Source organism: Belonocnema kinseyi, chromosome 8 (genome assembly GCF_010883055.1).
Source record: "Belonocnema kinseyi isolate 2016_QV_RU_SX_M_011 chromosome 8, B_treatae_v1, whole genome shotgun sequence".
NCBI classification, from domain to species: domain Eukaryota; kingdom Metazoa; phylum Arthropoda; class Insecta; order Hymenoptera; family Cynipidae; genus Belonocnema; species Belonocnema kinseyi.
This window is the reverse complement of record NC_046664.1, coordinates 82566723-82592119: the sequence shown is the minus strand read 5'-3', so window position 1 is coordinate 82592119 and position 25397 is coordinate 82566723. Positions and strand designations below refer to the sequence as shown.

General features: G+C 22.9%; 1 protein-coding gene across 2 annotated transcripts in view; it reads left to right on the top strand.

Annotated features, from left to right (window-relative positions):
• LOC117178207 (actin-binding protein IPP) overlaps window positions 1-25397 on the top strand; it is a 41712-nt gene that overhangs the window by 8328 nt on the left and 7987 nt on the right. For both annotated transcript variants that reach the window (XM_033369509.1, XM_033369508.1), the window contains exons 3-6: window positions 2845-3010; window positions 4725-5071; window positions 13384-13730; window positions 21398-21618. In XM_033369509.1, coding sequence (XP_033225400.1) covers window positions 2845-3010; window positions 4725-5071; window positions 13384-13730; window positions 21398-21618 — 1081 coding nt within the window. The remainder of the gene's footprint in view (window positions 1-2844; window positions 3011-4724; window positions 5072-13383; window positions 13731-21397; window positions 21619-25397) is intronic.

Genomic DNA, 25397 nt, shown 5'->3' with positions numbered 1-25397 from the left:
GTTAAAATTTTATTTTTTTAAGATTCATAATTTTAGTTGAAAATTCATCTGGTAGCTTGAAAATTGAACTATTTTGTTTAAAATTCGCATTTTTTGTTTTCAAATAAAATTAAGAATCTTAAAAAAAATGAATTTTTAAGAAAGCAGATTAAGTTTCAACCAAGCAGTTAAATTTTGGACTATTTTGTTAAAAACAACCTTCTTTTTTCTTTAAAAACTCAGATTTTTTGGTGAAAATTCGTCTTTTTTGGTTAAAAATTTAACTGCTTGTTTGAAACTAAACCGTTTTCTTAAAAATTCAGTTTTTTCAATATTCTTATTTTTATGTCAAAATTTATCTGGAAGGTTAAAAATTGAACTGTTTTGTTAAAAATTCGCCGTTTTGGTTGAAATCAACTCTTTTTTATTTTAAAATCAAATCTGTTTCAACTGAAATATCAACTATTACATTTTTTGTTGAAAATTCATATTTTCAGCTTTGAAAATCAATTATTTTGTTAAAAAGTAATCTTTTTTCGAAAACTCATGTTTTTTGTTGAAAATTCGTCCTTTTTAGTAAAAAATTTAACTCTCTGATTGAAAGTTGAACTACTTTATTGAAATTAAATTTTTTTGTCAAAGATTCATAATTTTTAGTTGAAAATCCATCTTTTAGGTTGAAAATCGAATTTTTTGTATTTAAAATTTAGCAATATTTCACTGTTCATTTAAGGCGAGTAAATTGAAACCAAAGATTTAAAATAAAAAAATTTTTAACTAAATTGTTTGACATAAAAAGCTTTGAATCTTTAGATTTTCGAAGAACTTTTGAATCTATTAGCGTTACAATTTTAATTGTTCTATTTAAAAAGTGTTTAATTTATAAGCGAAATTTTAAAATTTTAATGCGTAAATAACAATTGAACACTTATTATTTGTAGAAAATATTTGAATAATTTTAAGAGATATGTAGAAGTTTTGAAAAGATTCAAAATTAATTAAAAACTTGAAATTATTTCAAGTAATTTAAACGAAGTTGAACATTTTTTTCAGAAATTCTAAATATATATTTAAATTAATCGAAATTTTTCTACAATTTTTAAAAATCCTGCAAATTAAAAAAAAAATCCTTAATATCTTCTATGATCGTCTTTGCTCATTTTTTAAATCTCTAAAAATCTTCTTAAACTTTCTGTTACAATAATTTTTCAAAGTGAAAAATCATTTTCAATTTTCCTAAGAATCTTAAGAAAAATTTTATTCTTTTGAAGTCTTTCACAATTATTAAAAAAATTATAAGTTCTTTCTTTGAAATCTGTATAATTCTACATTTTATTTTAAATATCTCTTAAAAATATTCTAATATTTTTACAAATAATAAGTGTTTTATTATTATTTCTAAATTTAAATTTAAATTTAATTCTTAATTTGCAGGATTTTCTAAAAGTTATTTAAAAAATTCAATCCATATTTTGAAATATATTTAAAAGTTCCGAAAAAAATTCAAAAATAGTTTGAATTTGGAAAAATTTAAAACCACTTCTAGATTTCCTAAGATTTTAAAATAAAATTTTTAAGCTTCTGAAGGATGCCTAGACTATTTATGATAAAAATAATTTAACTTCTCATTTAAGAGCTGTTAAGTTTAAAAAAAAAATATTTTTCAATTTTTAATGTGTCTAGCTTAAAATTACTTAAAATAATATAATTTTGAAAAATTTTAAAGTTCATTGCTTGATTCTTTAATTTAGACTCTTGAAAATGTTAACGTGGACTTATATTTTTGGAACTTAATCTGTATCTTCGAACTTTAGAATTTATAAAAGTTCTAAATTTTGCATGTTATTTAAAGCTGTCAAATTTAAAAGTGTTAGCATTTGAATACACAATTTTTGAATTGAAAACTTTTAAACTTGCATTTCAAAATTTGGAATTCAAAAGTTCCTCTTTGAATGGTTTAATTTGTTATTTATTGTTTATTACTTCATGTGGAAAAATGTTTAGAATATAGTTTGATTTTTGAAATTTCATTGGCCGTGAAAAATGTCTACGAACTGAGAAAAAAATGGCCACCCTGATTGAGAAAAATATAATTTTGACCAGAAAACCGGAAAAAAGCCTTCAACAATTTGTTTTAAAATGTGCGGTTTTTTATTGAATTTAACTGGTTCAGAATCTAAATATATTGTTAAAACTTCATTTTTTTTAATTAAATTTTTCATCTGAAAACTTAACTACTCCATTGTCGCTTGAAAATTTATCTTTTATAAATTAAAAATTAATTAATTATATTAATTTAAACTATGTGGTTCAAATTTTTTTCTGTCGTTCTCAACTGCTTAAAAAATTTGTTTGTTGGAAATTAATTTTTTAAACTTAAAATTTAACCATTTCGTTTTTGTTTGAAAGTTCCACTATTTGATCGTAAATGCAATGTTTGGTTATAAATTAATTTTTTGTTGTTGAAAATATCACCATTTGGTTGAAAATTTCTCTTTCTTTCTGTAACATTCGATTTTGTTGTTGTTTGAAAGCTTTTTTCTTTTGGTTCTATCTCTTTTGGTTGAAAATTCGACTAAATTCTTGAATCTTGAAATATATTTCTACTTAAATTCATAGGTATTAAAAAATTTTTCCCACTATTCCTATTTTTTTTCGTTTTAAATCACTCCTGAAATATTTCGAATCTTTTTTTAATCTCTTGTAATCTTTAAAGTCTTTGAAATCTTTTGATGCTTTGGTGAATTTTTCGAAATATTTTACCGTTTTTATTATTTAAAAATATTTCCAATTTAAGCTTCCCGTTTACAATTTATTTTTTACAGCTACAATCGTAATTTGTGACTAATGATTGCCGATTTTTAGATTTGCAGAAGCACACAACAGTTCAAATCTTTTGGAGACTGCCTTACGCTTTATCGAAGTCAATTTTCCTCGAGTGTCACAAGAGGAAGAATTCTTGGACCTGCCAAAGGAATATCTCGTTCGTTTTCTCAGTAGCGAATATATTCACATTGATACAGAATTTCAGGTATACTATCTATCCTTTTTTTTACTTATTTAATTGATTAATATTTAATTTATTAATGAAATAATATTATTTCTAAGAATACAGAATATAAAAATATAATAATTTATGTTTTAAATTACCAATTTTTATTGTGAAATCCCAGCAAGCACTAAAATTGTTTAAAATTATGAATCTTCTTTTAAATAAAAAATGCTTTTAATACATAATCTCAATTTGTTCAAAACGATTCTTTTGTAAGGAATTTCAATTTGAAGAAATTTGAGTAAGTTTAAGAAATATTCAGAAGTTTTGAAACGATTCAAAATTAATGAAGACTTGTAAAGAATGTTGTAAAGTTTCACGACAATGAAAGGCACTTTTTTAAGGTCCATAGGAAAATTTTAAATAATATTTCATTTTGAAAAATTAATTTTAAGAGATTATTTAAAAATTAATGTTAAGATTTAAATAATTTTTAAAGATTTGAAGGTTTAGAAGGTCTGACAAGATTAAAAAAATATTAATTGTCCTTATATTCCTGTGAAAATTTTTAATAATATTTTTTGTTTGAAAATTTAACTATTTGTAAATTAAATTGATAATTAAACTATTTTGTTGAAAAGTAACTTTTTCTTCTCAAATGAAAATGGTCTATTTAAAATTTATTATATTTGATTAAAAATTTAACTGCTTGGTTGAAAACTGAACTGCTGTTTTAAAAATTAATTTTTGTTGTTAAGAAAAACCTTCTTTTCCAAAACGCAGATTTTTTTGTTGAACATTCGTCTCTTTTGGTTGAAAAATCAAATGTTTCATTGAAAATTGAATTACTTCGTTAAAATTTTCTTTTTTTTTGTATTCGAAATTCATAATTTTAGTTGAAAATTCATTTTTTTGGTCGAATCCAACTGTTTTTTATTTCAAATTAAAATCTTTTTCAACTGAATTATCAACAATTTTATTTTTCATTCGCAGTAAATTTTTCTTGTTGGAAATTCAACTATTTGGTTAAAAATTAACTTTTTCTCTGAAAATACACATTTTCAGGTTGAAAATTCACATATTTTGTTCAAAAGTAACCTTTTCTTCGAAAACTCAGATTTTTTATTGAAAAGCCGTTTTTTAAAAGTGAAAAATCCAAATTTTGGATTGAAAATTTAACTACTATGTTGAGAATTCGATTTTTTTTGTTGAAAATTCATTTTTTTAACTGAAAATTTTGATCTTCCATTTTTGACCAAAAAAAATTTTGTTAATTATTAAAAATCGTTAAAAGTTTAACTGTTTAGTTAAAAATTCATATTTCTCTTAAGAAATTCATTAATCTACTTAAAAATGAACTTAAATAACAAAAATAACTTCTTTTATTTTTGGTTGAATTTTTTTCTTAGTTGAAAATGCAACTATTTGGTTAACAATTAATTAATTTAGGTTAAAGATTCAAATATTTTGTTCGAAACTAGCCGTTTGGGTAGAATTCTACTGTTTCCTATTTAAAATTAAAATAATTTTTGGTTGAAAACTTAACTACTTTGTTGATAATTCGATTTTTTTTTTCAAAATTGAATTTTAAAAATTTAAATAAAAAACTCTATAAAATTTTATTAGACAGGAGAGGCTAAAACCAAAATTTTTAAATAATAAAAATCTAATTATGTTTTCGACAAAAATGTGTTATTCGATATTTTCCAGATATTTGATAAAAAAAAGACTTTTTTAAAAAAATTAATTTCAGGTCTTCCAAGCAGCCTACAATTGGATAACACACGACATACCTGCTAGAAGGTGTTACGTTTTTGAAATACTAGGTCTAATAAGGCTGCGCCTTTGTTCTATCGCTCGTCTAGAGCAAATAATTCAAGACTGCGTCGATGCCAGTCTCATTGTCGCTTTGCGCTCGATTCAGAAAGACTTGGTTTCGAACAAAGGCTGTCTCGTGCCCTTGCATGCGCAGCCCCGACTTTGTGCTAAGAAAAATATCCTCGTGATTGGTGGCTCGAAGCGGGAACATTGCCCTGACAGTTGGGCGAGAGCTGCCGAAAGTACTTATGAAACTATCGACAAATACGACACCTTTACTGGGTAAGAATTTTTTTTTGGTTTAATTCAAAATATTTTTTTTTTCACTTTTCCTCGCCAATTTTTCATTTTTCTGGGCCTTTATTAATTTTTCTTCCATCAGGGTGGCAACTTGACCGGGACTTCAATTTAAAACGCAGTTTTAACTTAAACATTGAGTTTCTTTAAATAAAAAAGAATGTTCAAGAAAATGCGTAAATTTTTAACCAAATAGTTAAATTTTTTAACGAATTTTTTAATTTTTGAGCTGAAAGAAACGATTTAAAAAAAACAACCCGAATATATTAATGTTTAAAAAATAAGTTAATTTTTATCTAAAGAAAATCAATTTTTGACAGAAAGAGATACTATGTCAAACTAAAAATATACATTTTATACAAAGTAGTTTAATTTTCAATTAAAAAAAAAATTATAAAGGAAGAAACAAATTTTAATCAAATTGTAGAATTATTTAGCCAAAAAGATGAAAAGTGGAATTTCTAACACAGCAATTAATTTTTCTTACATCAGGGTGGCGAAATGGCCAGGAATTTAGTATAATTTTTAAATAAAAAAATGGATTTTTAATCCAGAAATTGTTTTTTTTTTAGAAAAAAAGAATTTTCAAAAAATTGAATCAATTTTCAACAAAATAGTTAAATTTTCTACAAAATTGCTTAATTTTTAGTAAAACAAACGATTTTCTTTAAAATACAGTTTAATTTTCAACCTGAGAATGTAAATTTTCAACAAAACAATTATTAATGTATTAATTTTCGACCAAGTAGTGAAATTTTCTACCCAACAATTAAATTTTAAACTGAAAATATAAATTTTCAACATCTTTAACAAAAAAATTGATTTTCTTTCCAACAAAAAAGAATTTTCAAGAAAATACATCAATTTTCAACAAACAAGTTAAAAATGGAATTTTCAAGCAAAAAAGTGTTTTTTCATTTTTCATATTATTTCAACAAATTTTTCATTTCCCTTTAATTAAGGAAATTGGTAATAATATATTAATTTTCAACCAAATAGTTAAATTTCTACCAATTGTTTTTATTTTTTAGCCGAAGAAACGACTTATTTTATAAAACAGTTGAATTTTCAACTCGAAAACGTGCATTTCCAACAAAATAATTCAATTTTTAACCAAATAATATTTTTCTAAATAAAAAATCTGAATTCTTAACGAAATATTTAATAATATGTTAATTTTCTATCAAAAATATGAATTTTCAGACAAAAAGTATTTTTCAATATTTCTTCACCAAATTTTCATTCTCGTTGGCCGTTATCAAATTTTCTTTCATTTTTTAATTTAAAATCCGGGAATTTAAAAAATTAATTTTCAAATAAAAAATTGCATTTTTCACCAAAAAATAGATTTTCTTCAGAAAAAATAAGAATTTACAAGAAAATGTATCAATTTTCAATCAAATAGTTAAATATTCTACCAAATTGTTTAATTTTTGAGCCGAAAAAACGCTTTTTTTTTAGAAAACAGTTAAATTTGCAATCATGAAGAATGACTGTGTAACAAAATTGTTGAATATTTAACAAAATAATTCAATTCTTAATAAAAAAGTTGAATTTTTAATAAAAAATTTCATAATATAATAATTCTCAACCGAATAGTGAAAATTTCAACCAAATAGTTAAATTCTTAACTGAAAATATTAATTTAAAAATAAATAATGGAATTTTTGAAACAAAAAAAAAATGAAATTGCTATCAAAATAGATTAATTTTCAATCCAAAAAGGCGAATTGAATTAAAAAAATTTCAACTTTTCATTTTCCTTGGCCGTTATACATTCTTTTCTCCAGGGTGGCGATTTGACGGGGAAAGCGGAGAATGAACAGGAATTTAATTTAAAAACTGGGAATTTGAAAGATTAATTTTCAAATAAAAAAAGAAAGAATTTTAAAGAATATACATCAATTTTAAACCAAACAGTTAAATTTGCTACCAAATTGTTTAATGTTTGATCCGAAAAAACGATTTTTTTTTAGAACACTGTCTTAATTTTCAACCAGAAAATGTAAATTTTGAACTAAAAAGTTAATTTTCATCCGAAGCAGATCAATTTTTTAACAGAAAGAGATACATTGTCAAACCAAAAAGATGAATGTTCAAGAAAGTAGTTGAATTTTCTATTTAAAAAAAATATATACCAAGGAAGAAACACAATTTAAAACAAGCTGTTGAATTATTAAGCCAAAAAGACGACTTTTTAACAAAATTGTAGAATTTTCAACAAAATAATTCAATGTTTACCGAATTAATAAAATTTTTAAATAAAAAAGCTAAATTCTTAAAGAAAAACTTAAATAATATGTTAATTTTTAAGCAAATAGTAAAATTTTCTACCGAACAGTTAAATTTTAAACCGAAAATATGAATTTTCAACCAAATGGTGAAAATTTTAACCAAACATGATAAAATTATTATCAAAAAAGATTTCTTTTCGATCTAAAAAGGCGAAACGAAAAATACGAATTTTCAAACAAAAAAGTATTTTTTCATTTTCCCTGTTCAATTTTTCATTTTCATTGGCCGTTCTTAATTTTTCTTACATCAGGGTGGCGAAATGGCCGGGAATTTAGTTTAATTTTCAAATAAAAAATTGTATTTTTAACCCAAAAATTGTTTTTTTTTTAGAAAAATAAGAATTTTCAAGAAATTGAATCAATTTTTAACAAAATAGTTAAATTTTCTACAAAATTGCTTAATTTTCTAGTCAAAAATATGATTTTCTTTAAAATACAGTTTAATTTTCAACAAAAAAGTTCATTTTCATCCGAAGCAGATTAATTTTCAACCAAGCAGTTGCAGTTTATCCAAAAAAGGATTAATTTTTGACTGAAAGAGATTCATTGTCAAACCAAAAAGAAGAATTTTTAACAAAAAAAATCCATTTTCAACCAAATAATAAATTTTCTAACAAACGGGTCATTTTTGAACCAAAAAGGCGAATTAAATCCCAAAAAGTTGTATTTTTAACTTAGAAATGTGCATTTTTACCAGAAAAGTTAATTTTGAACCAAATAGTTGCATTTTTGCCCGAACCGGAAAAGCGGGAAATGACCGGGAATATAATTTAAAACCCGGGAATTTGAAAGATTTGCATTTTTAACCAAAAAAATAATTTGCTTAAAAAAAAAAGAATTTTCAAGAAAATAGATCAATTCTTGACCAAATAGTTAAATTTTCTGCCAAATTTTTTTATTGTTGAGCCGAAAAAACAGTTTTTTCTTTAGAAAACAGTTTATTTTTCAATAAAAAAGTTAATTTTCATGTGAAAAATATCAATTTTTAACCAGACATTTGTAGTTTTAACCAAAAAGCATTAATTTTCGACAGAAAGAGATAAATTCTCAAACCAAAAAGATGAATTTTATACAAAGTAGTTATTTTCAATTAAAAAAAAATTATGAAGGAAAAAAACCAAAATTTTGATCAAACTGTTAAATTATTAAGTAAAAAAACGACTTTTCAAAAAAATAATTTAATTCTTAACGAAAAATTTAATAATATATTTATTTTTAACCAAATAGTGAAATTTTCTACGAAACAGTTACATTTTGAACTGAAAATATGAATTTTCAAAGAAATAATGGAATTTTTTTACCAAAAAAAAGATTAAATTCCTATCAAAACAGATTAATTTCTAAATCAAAAAGATGAATTAAATCCAAAAAAAGTGAGATTTTCCACTCGAAAATGTGAATTTTTACTGAAAAAGTTAACCTTAAAGCAAATAGTTGCATTTTCACCCGAAAATATGAATTTTGAACAGAAAAGTTAAATTTTTTGATTAAAAATGTATCACTTTAGTTGAAAATTCATCTTTTTGGTTGAAAACTTAACTATTTTGTTGAGAATTCGATTTTTTTGTTCAAAATTCAATTTTTGGTGAAATTTTATTTTTTTGACTTCAGAAAAACCAACTGTTTGGTTAAAAATTAATTTTATTGAGTTGAGTATTTAATTATTTTGTTGGAAATGAGTCATTTCAGTAGAATTCTCTTTTTTTTTTTAAATTTAAAATTAAAATCATTTTCGTTTGAAATATCCACTATTAGATTTTTGACTGTGAATTAATTTTTTGTTTTGTTCAAAATGCAACTAAGTTGAAAATTAATTTTTTTGCTGACAATTTATCACTTTAGTTGAAAATTCATCTTTTTGATTGAAAATTCCATTTTTTTGTGTTCAAAATTAATTTTATTAACTGAAAATTTTTATTTTCCATTTTTGATAAAAAAAAAGATTGTTTTTTTTTTATCGAAAATTAAACTATTTGGTTGGAAATTTATCTGCTTTGGTAGAATTTTCACATTTTTTGGTAAAAATTGCATCTTTTTTTCAAAGATTTTTTAGAGATTTCAATCAATTCAACATTATTATCAAATATTTGAAATCTTTCGCACAGATTTCCGGTAGATTTCAAAAGTTGCACAAAGATTTCTTAAATTTTTCGAATATTTCGCAAAGATTTTGGATAGATTTAAAAGATTTCACAAACATTTTAATAATTTCACAAATATCATCAGATATTTCAAAAATATTTTTAACATTTTTTAAAGATTTCCAAAGATATCAGAAATATTTAACAAATTTTTCAATGATTTCCCAAAGATTTTAAGGATTTTATAAAGATTGTAAATATTTAGAAAAGATTTCAGAAAGATTTCAAAGATCCTACGAAGATTGGAATGATCTGTCAAAGATTTCTTAAAGATTTAAAGATTTCGAATAGATTGAAAATATTTCACAAAGATTTTCCAAGATTTTAGAACATTCATTTTCAGAACTTACGATTTAATTATTTAATTTTTGATTGACAATTTGGCTTTTTAAGTAAAAGTTTAATTTGTTGTTTCTGAAAATTCAACTATTTCAGTTAAAAATTCATCATTTTAGTTCAAAATTCGTCAGTTAGGTTGAAAATTGAATTATTTTCTTCAAAATCCATTTTTTTAAATTTCGTTTTTCAACCTTCGAAATCTATCTTGAATTTTTATGAATTTTATTGAATTCTTCTCTCTGATGTAAATTAAATTGTTCTGAAATCTTCGGAATTCTCTTGAAATGTATGAATTCGCTGGAAGTTTTTTAATTTACTTGAATTTATATAATTTTACTCTTTTCTATTTAATTCATCCGATTCTTTTTTTTTTAATTTTTCAAAGTTTTAATTTAATTGATCCTTAGGATCCATTGATAAAATTATTCAAGGATTTGAAATATTTTAACGTACTTTTTATTTTTTATTTTTATTATTTTAAACGATTACAAAGAATTTTGTTATTGATTTCAGTAATTTAATGGGATTTAAAAGGATTTTTTAAATATACTTCAGGGTATTTTAAAAGATTCAAAGGCATTTTAAAGAGATTTAAACAATTTCAAGGGGTTTTAATCATTTTAAGGGATTTTAATATTTTCATGGATTTCAAAGAATTTTGCACCAGACATGAATGATTTTGTAAGTTTTCGACGATTTTAAGAGATTTTCAAATATTCTTTACAATTCATTTGTAATGTGCCCTGAATTCCTATTAATTTATCCTAAATCCTTTTACATTATTTTGAATTTCTCTAAAATTACTCTAAATTTATTGCAATGCTAGAAATGCTTAGGGTTTCCAAGATTTGAAGAACTTTGAAATTATTCTTAGAATTCTTGTTAATTCTTTGAAATTCTCTTCAATTTTCTCAATTTACTTTAATCCTTTTAAAATCACTTGATTCTACTTAATTCAGTCAATTTTTTTTAAATTTTGAAACTTTTCATTTAATTGATCCTGAAGTAGATTAATCAGATTCTTTGAATTCCCTTGAATTTTTCTAAGCTTTGTTCAAAGTTATTGAATTCAATTAAGTTTTTTCAAGTTGTTTTAAATTCATTTGATTTTTTTTAATTCACCTTGAATTTTTAGGAATTTGATTGAAATCTTCTCTTTTATCTTCAATTCCTCTAAATTCAATTCAGTTTCACGGAAATCAATGGATCTTTTTTGTTTTGATTTTTTTTTAAATTTTACCCAATTCATTTGAATTCTGTTTTACAAAGATTTCAATTATTTCTCAAATATTTTACAGCTTTTAACCACTTAGAAAATGATTTGGGGTAGATTAAAAATATATCAAAATGATTCCAATAATTTCGCACATATTACAAAATATTATAAAATTTTTTAAAATATTTATCAAATATTAAAAATATTTCGCACAGATTTTCGATAGATTTCAAAAGTTGCACAAACTTTTCAAATATTTAGCACAGATTTCGGATAGATTTATAATATTTTACAAAGATTTGAATTTTATTTCAAAGCTTTAAATAATTTCAAAAATATTATCAAATATTTATAAAATATTTTTAATATTTCGCACAGATTGCCGGTAGATTTCAAATTTGCGCAAAGATTTCAATAATTTCCCAAAGATTTCATAAAGTTTTCAAATATTTAGCACAGATTTCGGATAAATTTATAAGATTTCACAAAGATTTTAATGATTTTATAAATGTTTCAATCATTTAAAAAATATTATCAAATATTTGAAATATTTCACAAAAAATTTTCGGTAGATTTCAAAAGTTGCACAAAAATTTCATAAAGTTTTCAAATTTTTAGACCAGATTTCTGATAGATTTATAAGATTTCACAAAGTTTTTAATAATTTTTCAAATATTTCAATCATTTCAAAATAATTATTAAATATTTATAAAATATTTTTAATATTTCGCAACATATTTCCGGCAGATTTAAAATTTGCACAAAGATTTCAATAATTTCCTAAAGATTTCATAAAGTTTTCAAATATTTAGCACAGATTTCGGATAAATTTATAAGATTTCACAAAGATTTTAATGATTTTATAAACGTTTCAATCATTTAAAAAATATTATCAAATATTCGAAATATTTCACAAAAAATTTTCGGTAGATTTCAAAAGTTGCAGAAAAATTTCATAAAGTTTTCAAATCTTTAGATCAGATTTCTGATAGATTTATAAGATTTCACAAAGTTTTTAATAATTTTTCAAATATTTCAATCATTTCAAAATAATTATCAAATATTTATAAAATATTTATAAGATTTCACAGACTTCCATTAATTTTTAAAGATTTCACAAATTTCTAAAAAATTACTAAACATTTTAAAAATATTTGAAATATTTTGCAAAGATTTCCGAAGATTTAAAAAGTATTTCACAAAGATTTGAAAAATTTTCCAAATTATAGCTAAGATTTCGAAAAGATTGAAAAGATTTACAAATATGTAAATTATTTAACAAACATTTCCGATAGATTTCGAAGAATTCACCAAGATTCAATGATTTCCCAAAGATTTAAAATAATTATACTAATTATAATAATATTATAATTATAATTAATAGTTTGAAAGATTTCACAAATATTTTTAACATTTATTAAAGATTTTTAAGAGTGCACAAAGATTTCAATAATTTTACAAATATTATCAGATGTTTAACAAATATTCTAAATATTTTGGAAAGATTTCCAAAAATATCAGAAAGAGCTTACAAAGATTTTAATAATCATCAAAATATTTTAAAGATTTTAAATATTGCGCGAAGATTTCAACCATCTTATAAAGATTAGAATCATCTGTCAAAGATTTCTTAAAGATTTTAAAGATTTCGAATACATTAAAAATATTTCATAAAGATTTAATTGTTTAAGTTTTGATTGTCAATTTGTCTTTATAAGAAAAAATTTAATTTGTTGTTGTTGAAAATTCATCAGTTACGTTTAAAATTGAACTATTTTCTTCAAAATCAATTTTTTTTAAAAATAATTTTCTCAACCTTCGAAACCTACCAGAAATCTTTATGAAATAATTGAAGTAGTTGTAAATCTTTTATATCTATCCGAAATCTTAGCGAACCTTGAATTTTTATGAAATTCATTGAATTCTTCTCTCTGATCTTTAATTCCTCTAAATTCAATCCCTTTTTTCGTTAATTAATGGATTTATTTATTTCTTTCTTAAACATTTTTACCAATTAATTTGAATTCTTTTAAATGTAAATTGAATTTTTCCGAAATCTTCGGAATTTATCCTGAATTTGTAACGCTTTAAGCGCGAAAAAAGTACCCTTTGGTCCCTATATTTTATCACATAGGGATAAAATGAACCCTGGATATTTATCTGTTCCTAAATTATAATAGGAGCATTTTATGCTGTTTGTCGAAATTTGTTTTGCTGGATTTTTGGTTTTATTTTCAGGAATTTGATAAATGAAGCTTCTTTTTTGTTTGTTGGTGTTGATATTTTTGAATGTTTGCAATTGTTCAGAGAATGGAGCGAAGTGGCGCCGATAGGCATCGGGCGAATTCTGCCGGGCGTAGCTTTATTAGACGGGAAAGTGTACGTGGTCGGAGGCGAGTTGGAATCTTGTATAATCGCAAACGGCGAATGTTACGACCCTCGTGACGACGTGTGGACCTCGATCGCTTGCATGGAAGAGCCTAGATGTGATTTTGGATTATGTGCCTTGGATAATAGTTTATACGCATTTGGTGGTTGGGTCGGCGAGGACATTGGACGTTCGATTGAAATTTACGACCCGATCACCAACACTTGGACGCTAGATGGCGAACTTCCGGAACCTCGATTTAGTATGGGCGTCGTAGCTTATGAAGGTAATTTCAACTTTATTCACTATCTATCTATCCATCCAGGCCTTGCAGGCCAAAGATTTCATAAATATTTCAATAATTTCACAAATATGACCCAATATTTCAAATAGCAAGGATTTAACAAAGATTTCACAAAAATATCATTGATTTCTGAAAGATTTCAGTTTTTAAATATTTTGCAAAGATTTCAGATAGACTTGACAGATTTCAGAAATGTTTCAAGGATTTCCCAAAGATATAAAAGATTTCAAATATTTCGCAAAGATTTTGGATGGATTTCAAAGATTTTTCCAAGGCAGCAATGATTTCCCAAAGAGTTCATAAAAATTTCAATGATTTCACAAATGTTTCTAATTTTTGTAATATTTTGAAATGATTTCGGATCGACTTGAAAGATTTTACAAATACTTTAATGGTTTGCGAAAGGTTTCACAGAGATTTCAGATAGATTTCACAAATATTTCGCAAACATTTTGGATAGATTTAAAAGGTTTTACAAAAACTTGAATTATTTCATTAAAATTTCCGGTAAATTTGAAAGATTTCAATAATTTTGCAACAGTTTTAATATTTTCACAACTATTAGCAAAGATTTCATAATATTTCAGAAATATTTTAATGATTTCGCATAGATAAAAAAGATTTCACCGAGATAAAAAATATTTCGCAAAGATTTTGGATGGATTTAAAATATTTTACAAAAACTTCAATTATTTCCCAAAGATTTCAAAAATATTTCTGATAGATTTCCAAGATTCCAAGAAAACTTCAATTATTTCATAAAGATTTCCGATAGATTTTAAAGATTGCATAAATATTTTGCAACGATTTTAAAATTTTCACAAATATTACAAAATATTTCAGAGATATTTCAATGATTTTCCAAAGATATAGAGGATTTCAAATATTTCTCAAAGATTTTGGATAGCTTTAAAATATTTTACAAAAATTTAATTATATTTTAAAGATGTCACAAATATTTTAAATAAATTTCTAGGATTTTACAAAAACCTCAATTCTTTCATAAAAATTTCCGATAGATTTCAAAGATTGCACAAAGATTGCAAAGATTTCGCAATGATTTTAAAATTTTCACAAATTATACCAAATATTTCAGAAATATTTCAGAAATATGTCAATGATTTCGCAAAGATATAAAAGATTTCAGAATGATTCCAAATATTTCGAAAAGATTGTGGATAGGTTTAAAATATTTTACGAAAAACTTTCATTGTTTTCCTAAAATGTCCCAACGATTTCACAAGGATTTCAATGATTTCACAAAGATTTCAAATATTTCGTAAAGATTTCGGACAGATTTAAAATATTTTACAAAAACGTTAATTATTTTCCAAAGATTTCGCAAGGATTTCAGTGATTTCACAAAGATTTCAAATATTTCGCAACAATTTGGGCTAGATTTAAAAGATTAAAAAAAAAACTTTAATTATTTCTCAAAGATTTCAAAAGGATTTCAATGATTTCACAAACATTTCAAATATTTCGTAAAGATTTTGGGCAGATTTTACAAAAATTTTAATTATTTCACAAATATTTCACAAGGATTTTAGCGATTTCACAAAGATTTCAAATATTTCGCAAGAATTTGGGCTAGATTTAAAAGATTAAAAAAAACTTTAATTATTTCTCAAAGATTTCACAAGGATTTCAATGATTTCACAAAAATTTCAAATATTTCGCAAGGATTTGGGCTAGATTTAAAAGATTTGAAAAAACTTTAATTATTTCCCAAAGATTTCAAATGGATTTCCAATACTTCACAAAAACTTGAATTATTTCATTAAAATTTCCGATGGAAATATTTTCAGAAATATTTCAATGATTTCGCAAAGATATGAAAGATTTCAAATAATGCGCAGAGATTTTGGATAGGTTTAAAATATTTTACAACAACTTTAATTCTTTACCAAAGATTTCACAAGGATTTTAATGATTTCACAAAGATTTCAAGTCTTTCGTAAAGATTTTGGATAGATTTAAAAGATTTTACAAAAACTTTAATTATTTCCCAAAGATTTCACAAGGATTTTAGCGATTTTAGAAAGATTTCAAATATTTCGCAAGAATTTGGGCTAGATTTAAAAGATTTAAAAAAACTTTAATTATTTCAAAAAAGTTTTCACAAGGATTTCAATGATTTCACAAAGATTTCAAATATTTCGCAAGAATTTGGGCTAGATTTCAAAGATTAAAAAAAACCTTAATCATTTCCCAAAGATTTCAAATGGATTTCCAATACTTCACGAAAACTTGAATTATTTCATTAAAATTTCCGATAGAAATATTTTCAGAAATATTTCAATGATTTCCCAAAAATATAAAAGATTTCAAAGATTTCACAACGATTTTAAAATGTCCACAAATTATACCAAATGTTCCAGAAATATTTCAGAAATTTGTCAATGATTACGCAAAGATATAAAAGATTTCAGAAAGATTTCAAATATTTCGAAAAGATTTTGGATAGATTTAAAAGATTTTATAAAAACTTGAATTATTTCATTAAAATTTTTGATAAATTTGAAAGATTTCAATAATTTTCCAACAATTGTAATATTTTCACAAATATTACCAAAGATTTCCTAATAGTTCAGAAATATTTCTATGATTTCGTAAAGATATAATAGATTTCATATATTTCGCAACGATTTTCGATGGATTTAAAAGATTTTACAAAAAATTTAATTATTTCCCAAAGATTTGACAAACATTTCATATAGATTTCCAAGATTTCACGAAAACTTAAATTATTTCATAAAAATTTCCGATAGATTTCAAAGATTGCACAAAGATTTCAAAGAATTCACAACGATTTTGATATTTTCACAAATATTACCAAATATTTCCAAATATTTCAGAAATTATTCAATGTTTTTGGGAAGGTATAAAAGATTTTACAAATATTTCAAATATATCGGAAAGATTTTGGATAGGTTTAAAATGTTTTCCAAAAACTTTAATTATTTCCCAAATATTTCAAAAATATTTTAGATAGATTTTCAACATTTCACGAAAACTTCAATTGTTTCATAAAATTTTTAGATATATTTCAAAGTTTGCACAAAAATATAAAAGATTTCACAAAGATTTGAAATATTTCGCAAAGATTTTGGATAGCTTCTAAAAGATTTTACCAAGACATCAATGATTTTCCCAAGATTTTAATAAAGATTTTAATGATTTCTCAAAGATTTTAGAGTTTTCAAATATTTCCAAAAAGTTTTCGGATAGATTTAAAAGATTTCACAAGAGTTTCAATGATTTCTCAAAGATTTGAGAGTTTTCAAATATTTGCAACAAATTTTCGGATAGATTTAAAAGATTTCATAAAAATTTCAATAAATTCACAAGTATGACCCAATATTAAAAAAAATATTTTTAATATTTCGCAGATATCTAAAATTTGTAGAAAGATTTGAAAAAGATACTACAAAAATTGCGATGATGATTTCTCAAAGATTTTTCAGTTTTCAAATATTTCGTAAAGATTTCGGACAGATTTAAAAGTTTTTACAGAGACTTTAATTATTTCCCAAAAATTTCACAAATATTACCAAATATTTAAAAAATATTTTAAATATTTCTCATATTTCTAAATATTTTACAAGGATTTAAAATATTTCGTAAACATTTCAAATAGATTTCAAAGATTTCACAAAAACTTCGATTATTTCATCAAAATTTTCGATAGATTTTAAGGATTGCACAACTATTTCAATAATTTTGCAACGATTTTAATATTTTCACAAATATTGCCAAAGATTTCCAAATATTTCAGAAATATTTCAATGATTTCGCAAAGATTTTGGATAGATTTAAAAGATTTTACGAAAAGTTTATTTATTTCCCGAAGATTTAAATAATTTCACAAATATTACGAAATATTTAAAAAATATTTTTAATATCTCGCAGATTTCTAAAGATTTCATGAATCTGCGAAATACTAAAAATATTCTTGAAATATTTCATAATATTTGTGAAATTATTGAAATTTTTGCGAAATAATTAAATTTTTTGTAAAATATTTTTAATTTATGCTAAATCTTTGTGAAATCATTGAAATATTTCACCAAGATTTTGGATAGATTTAAAAGATTTTATAAAAACTTTAATTATTTCCCAAAGATTTCTAAAGTATTTCCAAGATTTCACAAAAAATTGAATTATTTCATTAAAAATTCCGATAAATTTCAAAGATTGCACAAAGATTTCAAAAATTTCGCAACGATTTAAAAATTTTCACAAATATTACCAAAGATTTCTCAAGTACTTAAGAAATATTTCAATGATTTCGCAAAGATCTTACACAGATTTCAATGATTTCTCAAAGATTTCCAATTTTTCGCAAAGATTTTGTACAGATTAAAAATATTTTACAAAAAATGTAATTATTCCTCAAAGATTTCACAAATACTTCAAATAGATTTCCAAGATTGACAAAAACCTCAATTATTTCATAAAAATTTCAGATATATTTCAAAGTTTGAACAATGATTTTAATGATTTCTCAAAGATTCCAATTATTTCGCAAAGATTTGAGATAGATTTAAAAGATTTTACAAAAACTTTAATTATTTCCCAAAGAATTCACAAAGATTGCACAAAGATTTCAATAATTTTGCACCGATTAAAAATTTTTCAGAAATATTTGAATGATTTTCAGAAGATTTTAATCATTTTAAAAATATTATAGAATATGCATAAAATATTTGAAATATTTCGCAAAGATTTCGGATAGATTTCCAAGTTTTTACGGACTTGTATGATTTTTCAAAGATTTCAAAAATTTCACAAATATTTCCCAATATTTTAAAAGATTTTAATGATTTTCCTGAGATTGCAATGATTTAAAAAAAAATTTCAAGTATTCATAAAATTTTTAAAATATTTTGCAAAGATTTCGGATAGATTTTAAAGTTTTCTAAAAATCTATGGAAATCTTTGTGAAGTGTTTAAAATATTTTTGAAATATTTGGTAATGTTTGAGAAATTTAAGAAATTTTTGATAAATAATTGAAGTCTTTGAAATATACTGGAAATCTTTGTAAAATAATTGAATTCCCGGTCAATTCCCGGGTTTTCCGGGTTAAAATTGTCAATTTTCCCGTTTAACTAAAAGTAAAATATTCATATTTGCCGCAAAATAAAAACATTTATTTCAACTCATAACGTTCATTGTAATCATCTTCTAACAAAACAGAACAAAACATTGCAAAATAAATTAATGTTTAACAAATAAAATTATTTTCCACGAAACTAATGCATTTTTACACAACAAAAATGTAATTCCAAACCCGGAAAATTATTTTTTTACCCAAAAATGAGAATCTTCAACTAACAAAGTCAATTTTAAAATAGGCTTTTCCACTAAACAGATAAAATTTCAATTAAAGACAAGAATTTTCAACTAAAAATATAAATCTTCAACAAAAAAGTGATTTCTTAACAAACTGATTCAACCAAATCTTTTAAACGAAGTGGTATTTTTATAAAAAATGACATTTCTACTAAAATATATGATTTTTTAAATCAATGAGATAAATTAATAAAAAAGTTGAGTTTTCTATTTAAAAAGATTTCAGTTAATTTTTCACTATCAAAATATGAATTTTGAAGCCAGGAGGAAGTTTCTTCGAAAGAAATTGAATTTTTAATCGAAAAAGACGAATTTTTTCAATAAAAAAGGATGAATTTTTAAGAAAATGGTTTAATTCTCTACCAAATAATTGCATTTCTAGCTATGAAAGATGAAATTTCTCTTAAAACAGATGAATTTTTAATTAAAAAGAAAAAAACCAAGTGGAGTTTTCATTCAGAAAGGATTTTAGTTCTCTTTTTAACCGAAAAATATTAAATTTAAACAAAAAGTAAAATTTCTACCCAATAGTTTAATTTTCAACAAAGCAGCAGAATTATCAATAAAAAGTATGACTTCTCAAGAAAATATTTAAATTTTCAACCCAACAGTTGCATTTTTGTTAAAGAAAAATGAAAATTCGACTAAAACAGGCGACCTTTTAAATCAAAAAGACAATTTGTCAAAAAAATATTTGAATTGACTTTTCAACACAAACATACGAATTTTAAACCAAAAAGTCGATTTTCCAGGAAATAGTTGAATTTTCAACAAAACAGTTTACATTTTTATCTAAAAAACATGTAATATATCTACTAAAAAAGATCAACTCTTGAATCAAAATGAAAATTTTTTTAAAAAAATATTTTTCATCCAAAGTAGATTTCAGTTCACTCTCGATCACCAAAAAAACAATTGTAAACAATAAGTTAATTTTTTATTAAATAGTTAATTTTTTTAATTAAAAAGTATGACTTTTCAACAACTTTGTTGAAATTTCAGTCAAAAAGATTGGAATTGACTTTTCAACACAAAAATACGAATTTCAAACAAGAAGTCAAATTTTCCAGGAAATAGTTGAATTTTCAACAAAATAGTTACATTTTTATGTAAAAAAATGCAATTTATCTACTAAAAAAGATCATCTCTTAAACTAAAAAGACAAATTTTTAGAAAAAATATTTTTCATTCAAAAATCAATTTTCCAGGAAATAGTTGAATTTTCAACAAAATAGTTACATTTTTATCTAAGAAAATGCAATATATCTACTAAAAAAGATCAACTCTTAAACTAAAAAGACAAATTTTTAGAAAAAAATATTTTTCATCCAAAAATCAATTTTCCAGGAAATAGTTGAATTTTCAACAAAATAGTTACATTTTTATCTAAAAAAATGTAATATATCTACTAAAAAAGATCAACTCTAAACTAAAAAGACAAATTTTTAGAAAAAAAATATTTTTCATCCAAAGTAGATTTCAGTTCATTTTCGAACACCAAAAGAACTGTAAACAATAAGTTAATTTTTTACCAAAAAAGTATGACTTTGTAAGAATTTTGTTGAATTTTCAACCAAACAGTTGCATTTTTGTTAAAAAAAAAATGAAAATTCGACTAAAACGCGTGAAATTTTAAATCAAAAAGACAAATTTTCAAACAAATATTTGAATTGACTTTTCAGCACAAAAATACGAATTTTAAACAAAAAGTTAAATGTTCTACGTAAATAGTCGAATTTTCAACAAAATTTTTAGATTTTTATTTAAGAAAGATGCTATATATTTACTAAAAAAGATCAACTCTACAATGAAAAAGAAAAAATTTTCATCCAAAGTTAATTCCAGTTCACTTTCGAACACCAAAATAATTGTAAACAATAAATTAATTCTTTACCAAAAAAGTATGACTTTTTAAGAACTTTTTTGAAATTTCAACCAAACAGTTGCATTTTTGTTCAAGAAAAATGAAAATTCTACAAAAATGGGCGAATTTTTAAATCAAAAAGTCAAATTTTCAAAAAAATATTTGAATTTTCATCCAAAAAGATTGGAATTGACTTTTCAACACAAAAATACACATTTTAAACAAAAAGGTCAATGTTCTACGAAAATAGTTAATTTTTTAACCCAAAAAGAGGAATTTATACAAAACAGTTGAATTTCCAACCAGAAGGGATATCTATTTTAAAATAAATTGTTAAAGTTTCAAACAAATGATAAAATTTGTAACTAAAAAAATAATCTTCAGGACCGTATAAAATTGGTTGTACGATTGTGTTTTTTTCCCCCGCAGGACTTATATACGTCGTGGGTGGATGCACACCTATTAGTAGACATCATCAAGAAGTAATGAGCTACAATCCGATAAACAAAAAATGGAAATATCTATCACCGTTGTTGACACCTCGTTCACAAATGGGGATCACTGTGCTTGATGGATATATTTATGTTGTCGGCGGTACTAACAAAAATCATGAGGTTCTAACATCCGTGGAGAGGTACTCTTTCAAAAAGGTAAGAAACTTAAAAACTTAAAATTAACAAAAATTTCGGGATCACCCACAAATTACATTTATGGTGTTTTTATCGAATTTCCAACCCCCTCTCCAGCCATATAAGATATTTTAAGATTTTCTTTGGCCCTCTCCCAAAATATTACTAAGATTTTATCATTAATTTTTGAAAGATTTTATTAATAATATTTAAGGATTTTAACGACCGAGACAAAATTTGCTTGAATCTGTTTAAAAATTTAACTGTTATTTGAAAATTCAACTATTTGGATAAAAAATCCTGTATTTATTTTTTATGTCGTTTTTTTAGTAGGACATGTGTGTTCTTGGTCGATCATTTATTTGTTTAGTTGAAAATTTAAGTACTTTGTTAAAAGTTCTATTATTTTTGTTGAATATACATTTTTTATTATTTAAACTTTTATTTTTATTTTTGGTTGAATATTTGTTTTTTGGTTGGATATTTATTTTTTTAGTGGAAAATTTAAGTAGTTGGTTGAAAATTCTCTTTTTTTTTTAATTTAAACTTCTTTGTTGAAACTTCGTTTTTTCAGTTAAAGTTAATTTTAAATTATAAAATTGAACATTTGAATTTTCGTTCAAAAATTGGTCACTGTTGAAAATTTAACCATTTTGATGAAAATTCCTTTTTTTGTAGAAAATGCTTCTTGGTCGATGATTTATTTGTTTATTTGAAAATTTAAATACTTTGTTAAAAATTTGATTTTTTTGTTGAAAATAAATTTTTTTAATTTTTATTTGTTTTCTTTTTGGTTAAATATTTATTTTTCTAGTTGAAAATTAAAGTATTTGATTGAAAATCCATGCAGTTTTTGAAAATTCGTCTTTTTTGTAGAAAATACATCTTTTTGGTTGATTTTTTTTTAAATTCAACTATTTGGATAAAAATTCCTGTATTTATTTTTTATGTGGTTTTTTTAGTAGGACATGTGTGTTCTTGGTCGATCATTTATTTGTTTAGTTGAAAATTTAAGTACTTTGTTAAAAGTTCTATTATTTTTGTTGAACATACATTTTTTATTATTTAAACTTTTTTTTTATTTTGGGTTGAATATTTGTTTTTTGGTTGGATATTTATTTTTTTAGTGGAAAATTTAAGTAGTTGGTTGAAAATTCTCTTTTTTTTTTAATTTAAACTTCTTTGTTGAAACTTCGTTTTTTCAGTTAAAGTTAATTTTAAATTATAAAATTGAACATTTGAATTTTCGTTCAAAAATTGGTCACTGTTGAAAATTTAACCATTTTGATGAAAATTCCTTTTTTTGTAGAAAATGCTATAATAGTAATACAATTTTATTTATAATTTATTTTAATTATTAAATGAATTCATTTAAAATTTATAAAATTAATTTAATTTTATTTTAAATTATTTTTTATTCTTCTTGGTCGATAATTTATTTGTTTATTTGAAAATTTAAGTACTTTGTTAAAAATTTGATTTTTTTTTGAAAATATATTGTTTAAAATTTTTATTTGTTTCCTTTTTGGTTGAAAATTTATTTTTTTAGTTGAAAATTAAAGTATTTGATTGAAAATCGATGCAGTTTTTGAAAATTCGTCTTTTTTGTAGAAAATCCATCTTTTTGGTTGATTTTTTTTTTAAATTCAACTATTTGGATAAAAATTCCTGTATTTATTTTTTATGTCGTTTTTTTAGTAGGACATGTGTGTTCTTGGTCGATCATTTATTTTTTTAGTTGAAAATTTAATTACTTTGTTAAAAGTTCTATTATTTTTGTTGAAAATACATTTTTAACTAATTAAATTTTTTTTTATTTTTGGTTGAATATTTGTTTTTTGGTTGGATATTTATTTTTTTAGTGGAATATTTAAGTAGTTGGTTGAAAATTCTCTTTTTTTTAATTTAAACTTCTTTTTTGAAACTTCGTTTTTTCAGTTAAAGTTAATTTTGAATTATAAAATTGAATTTTCGTTCAAAAATTGGTCACTGTTGAAAATTTAACCATTTTGATGAAAATTCCTTTTTTTGTAGAAAATGCTTCTTCTTGGTCGATAATTTATTTGTTTATTTGAAAATTTAAGTACTTTGTTAAAAATTTGATTTTTTTGTTGAAAATACATTTTTTTAAATTTTTATTTGTTTCCTTTTTGGTTGAATATTTATTTTTTTAGTTGAAAATTAAAGTATTTGATTGAAAATCGCTGCAGTTTTTGAAAATTCGTTTTTTTTTGTAGAAAATCTATCTTTTTGGTTATTTTTTTTTAATTCAACTATTTGGATAAAAATTCCTGTATTAATTTTTTATTTCGTTTTTGTTTTTATTAGGAAATGCTTCTTTTTGGTCGATAATTTATTTGTACAGTTGAAAATTTAATTAGATTGAAAATTCGATTGCTTTTGTTGAAAATTAATTTTTTCAGTTGGAAATTAAACTATTTGATGGAAAATCCATGTAGCTTTTAAAAAATTCGTATTTTTTTGTTAAAAATTTAACTATTTGGATAAAAGTTCCGGTATTTATTTTTTTTTCGTTTTTTTAGTAGAAAATACTTCTTCTTGGTCGATAATTTATTTCTTTAGTTGAAAATTTAAGTACTTTGTTGAAAATTCGATTGTTTTTGTTGAAAATGAATTTTTATTGGAATTTTATTTATTTTTTTTTTATTTTTGATTGAAAATTTATTTTTTACTTTAAAATTAAAATATTTGGTTGAAAATCCATGTAGTTTTTGAAAATTCATCTTTTTTGTAGAAAATCCATCTTTTTGGTTGATTTTTTTTTTTTTGAAACCTCAACTATTTGGATAAAATTTCCTGTATTTATTTTTTATTTCGTTTTTGTTTTAATAGGAAATGCTTCTTCTTAGTCGATAATTTATTTGTTTAGTTAAAAATTTAATTAGATTGAAAATTCGATTGTTCTTGTTGAAAATTAATTTTTTCAGTTGAAAATTAAACTATTTGGTGGAAAATCCATGTAGCTTTTAAAAAATTCGTATTTTTTTTTGTAGAAAATCCATCTTTTTGGTTGAAAATTCCATTGTTTTTGTTTAAAATGAATTTTTATTTTATTATTTTTGGTTGAAAATTTATTTTTTTACTTGAAAATTAAAGTATTTCGTTGAAAATCCATGTAGTTTTTGAAAATTCGTCGTTTTTTGTAGAAAAATCCTCTTTTTGGGTTGAAAATTATTTTTTTTTTTAAATTTAAACTTAAAACTTAAACTTAAAGTTAATGTTTTAATCATAAAATTGAACATTTGCATTTTTGTTTAAAAATTTGTCACTACTGAAAAGTTAACTATTTTGATTAAAATTCCTTTTTTTATTAGGAAATGCTTCTTCTTGGTTGAAAATTAATCTTTTGTTGAAAATTTATTTCTTTGGTTGTCAATTCACCTAATTTGGTACAAAATTCCACTGTTGGATTTAAAGTTAACTTCTTTTCATAAAAAATCAGATTTTCGGGTTGAAAATATCAGTGTTTTTGTCGAAAATTCGTCTTCTTGACTTAAAAATTCAACAGTTCGTTTGCAATTTTTTCTCTTTCTCGATCTTTGATTTAAAATTTATCTTTTTAAGTTAAAAATTCAATTAATTGGTTGAGTAATTATGTCATTTGTTGAAAAGTTGTATTTTTCGGTGGGAAATTAATCTTCACAGTTGAACGTTTTTATTTGCTTGTTCGAAAATCCAATTGTGGGTCCGGATGCAATAAGGGCACATAAAATTTTTTCGTGCGAAAACGAAGTCCCCTGGAGGCTTTAGAAAAAATTTTCGAATTTTAGTTTTCAAAA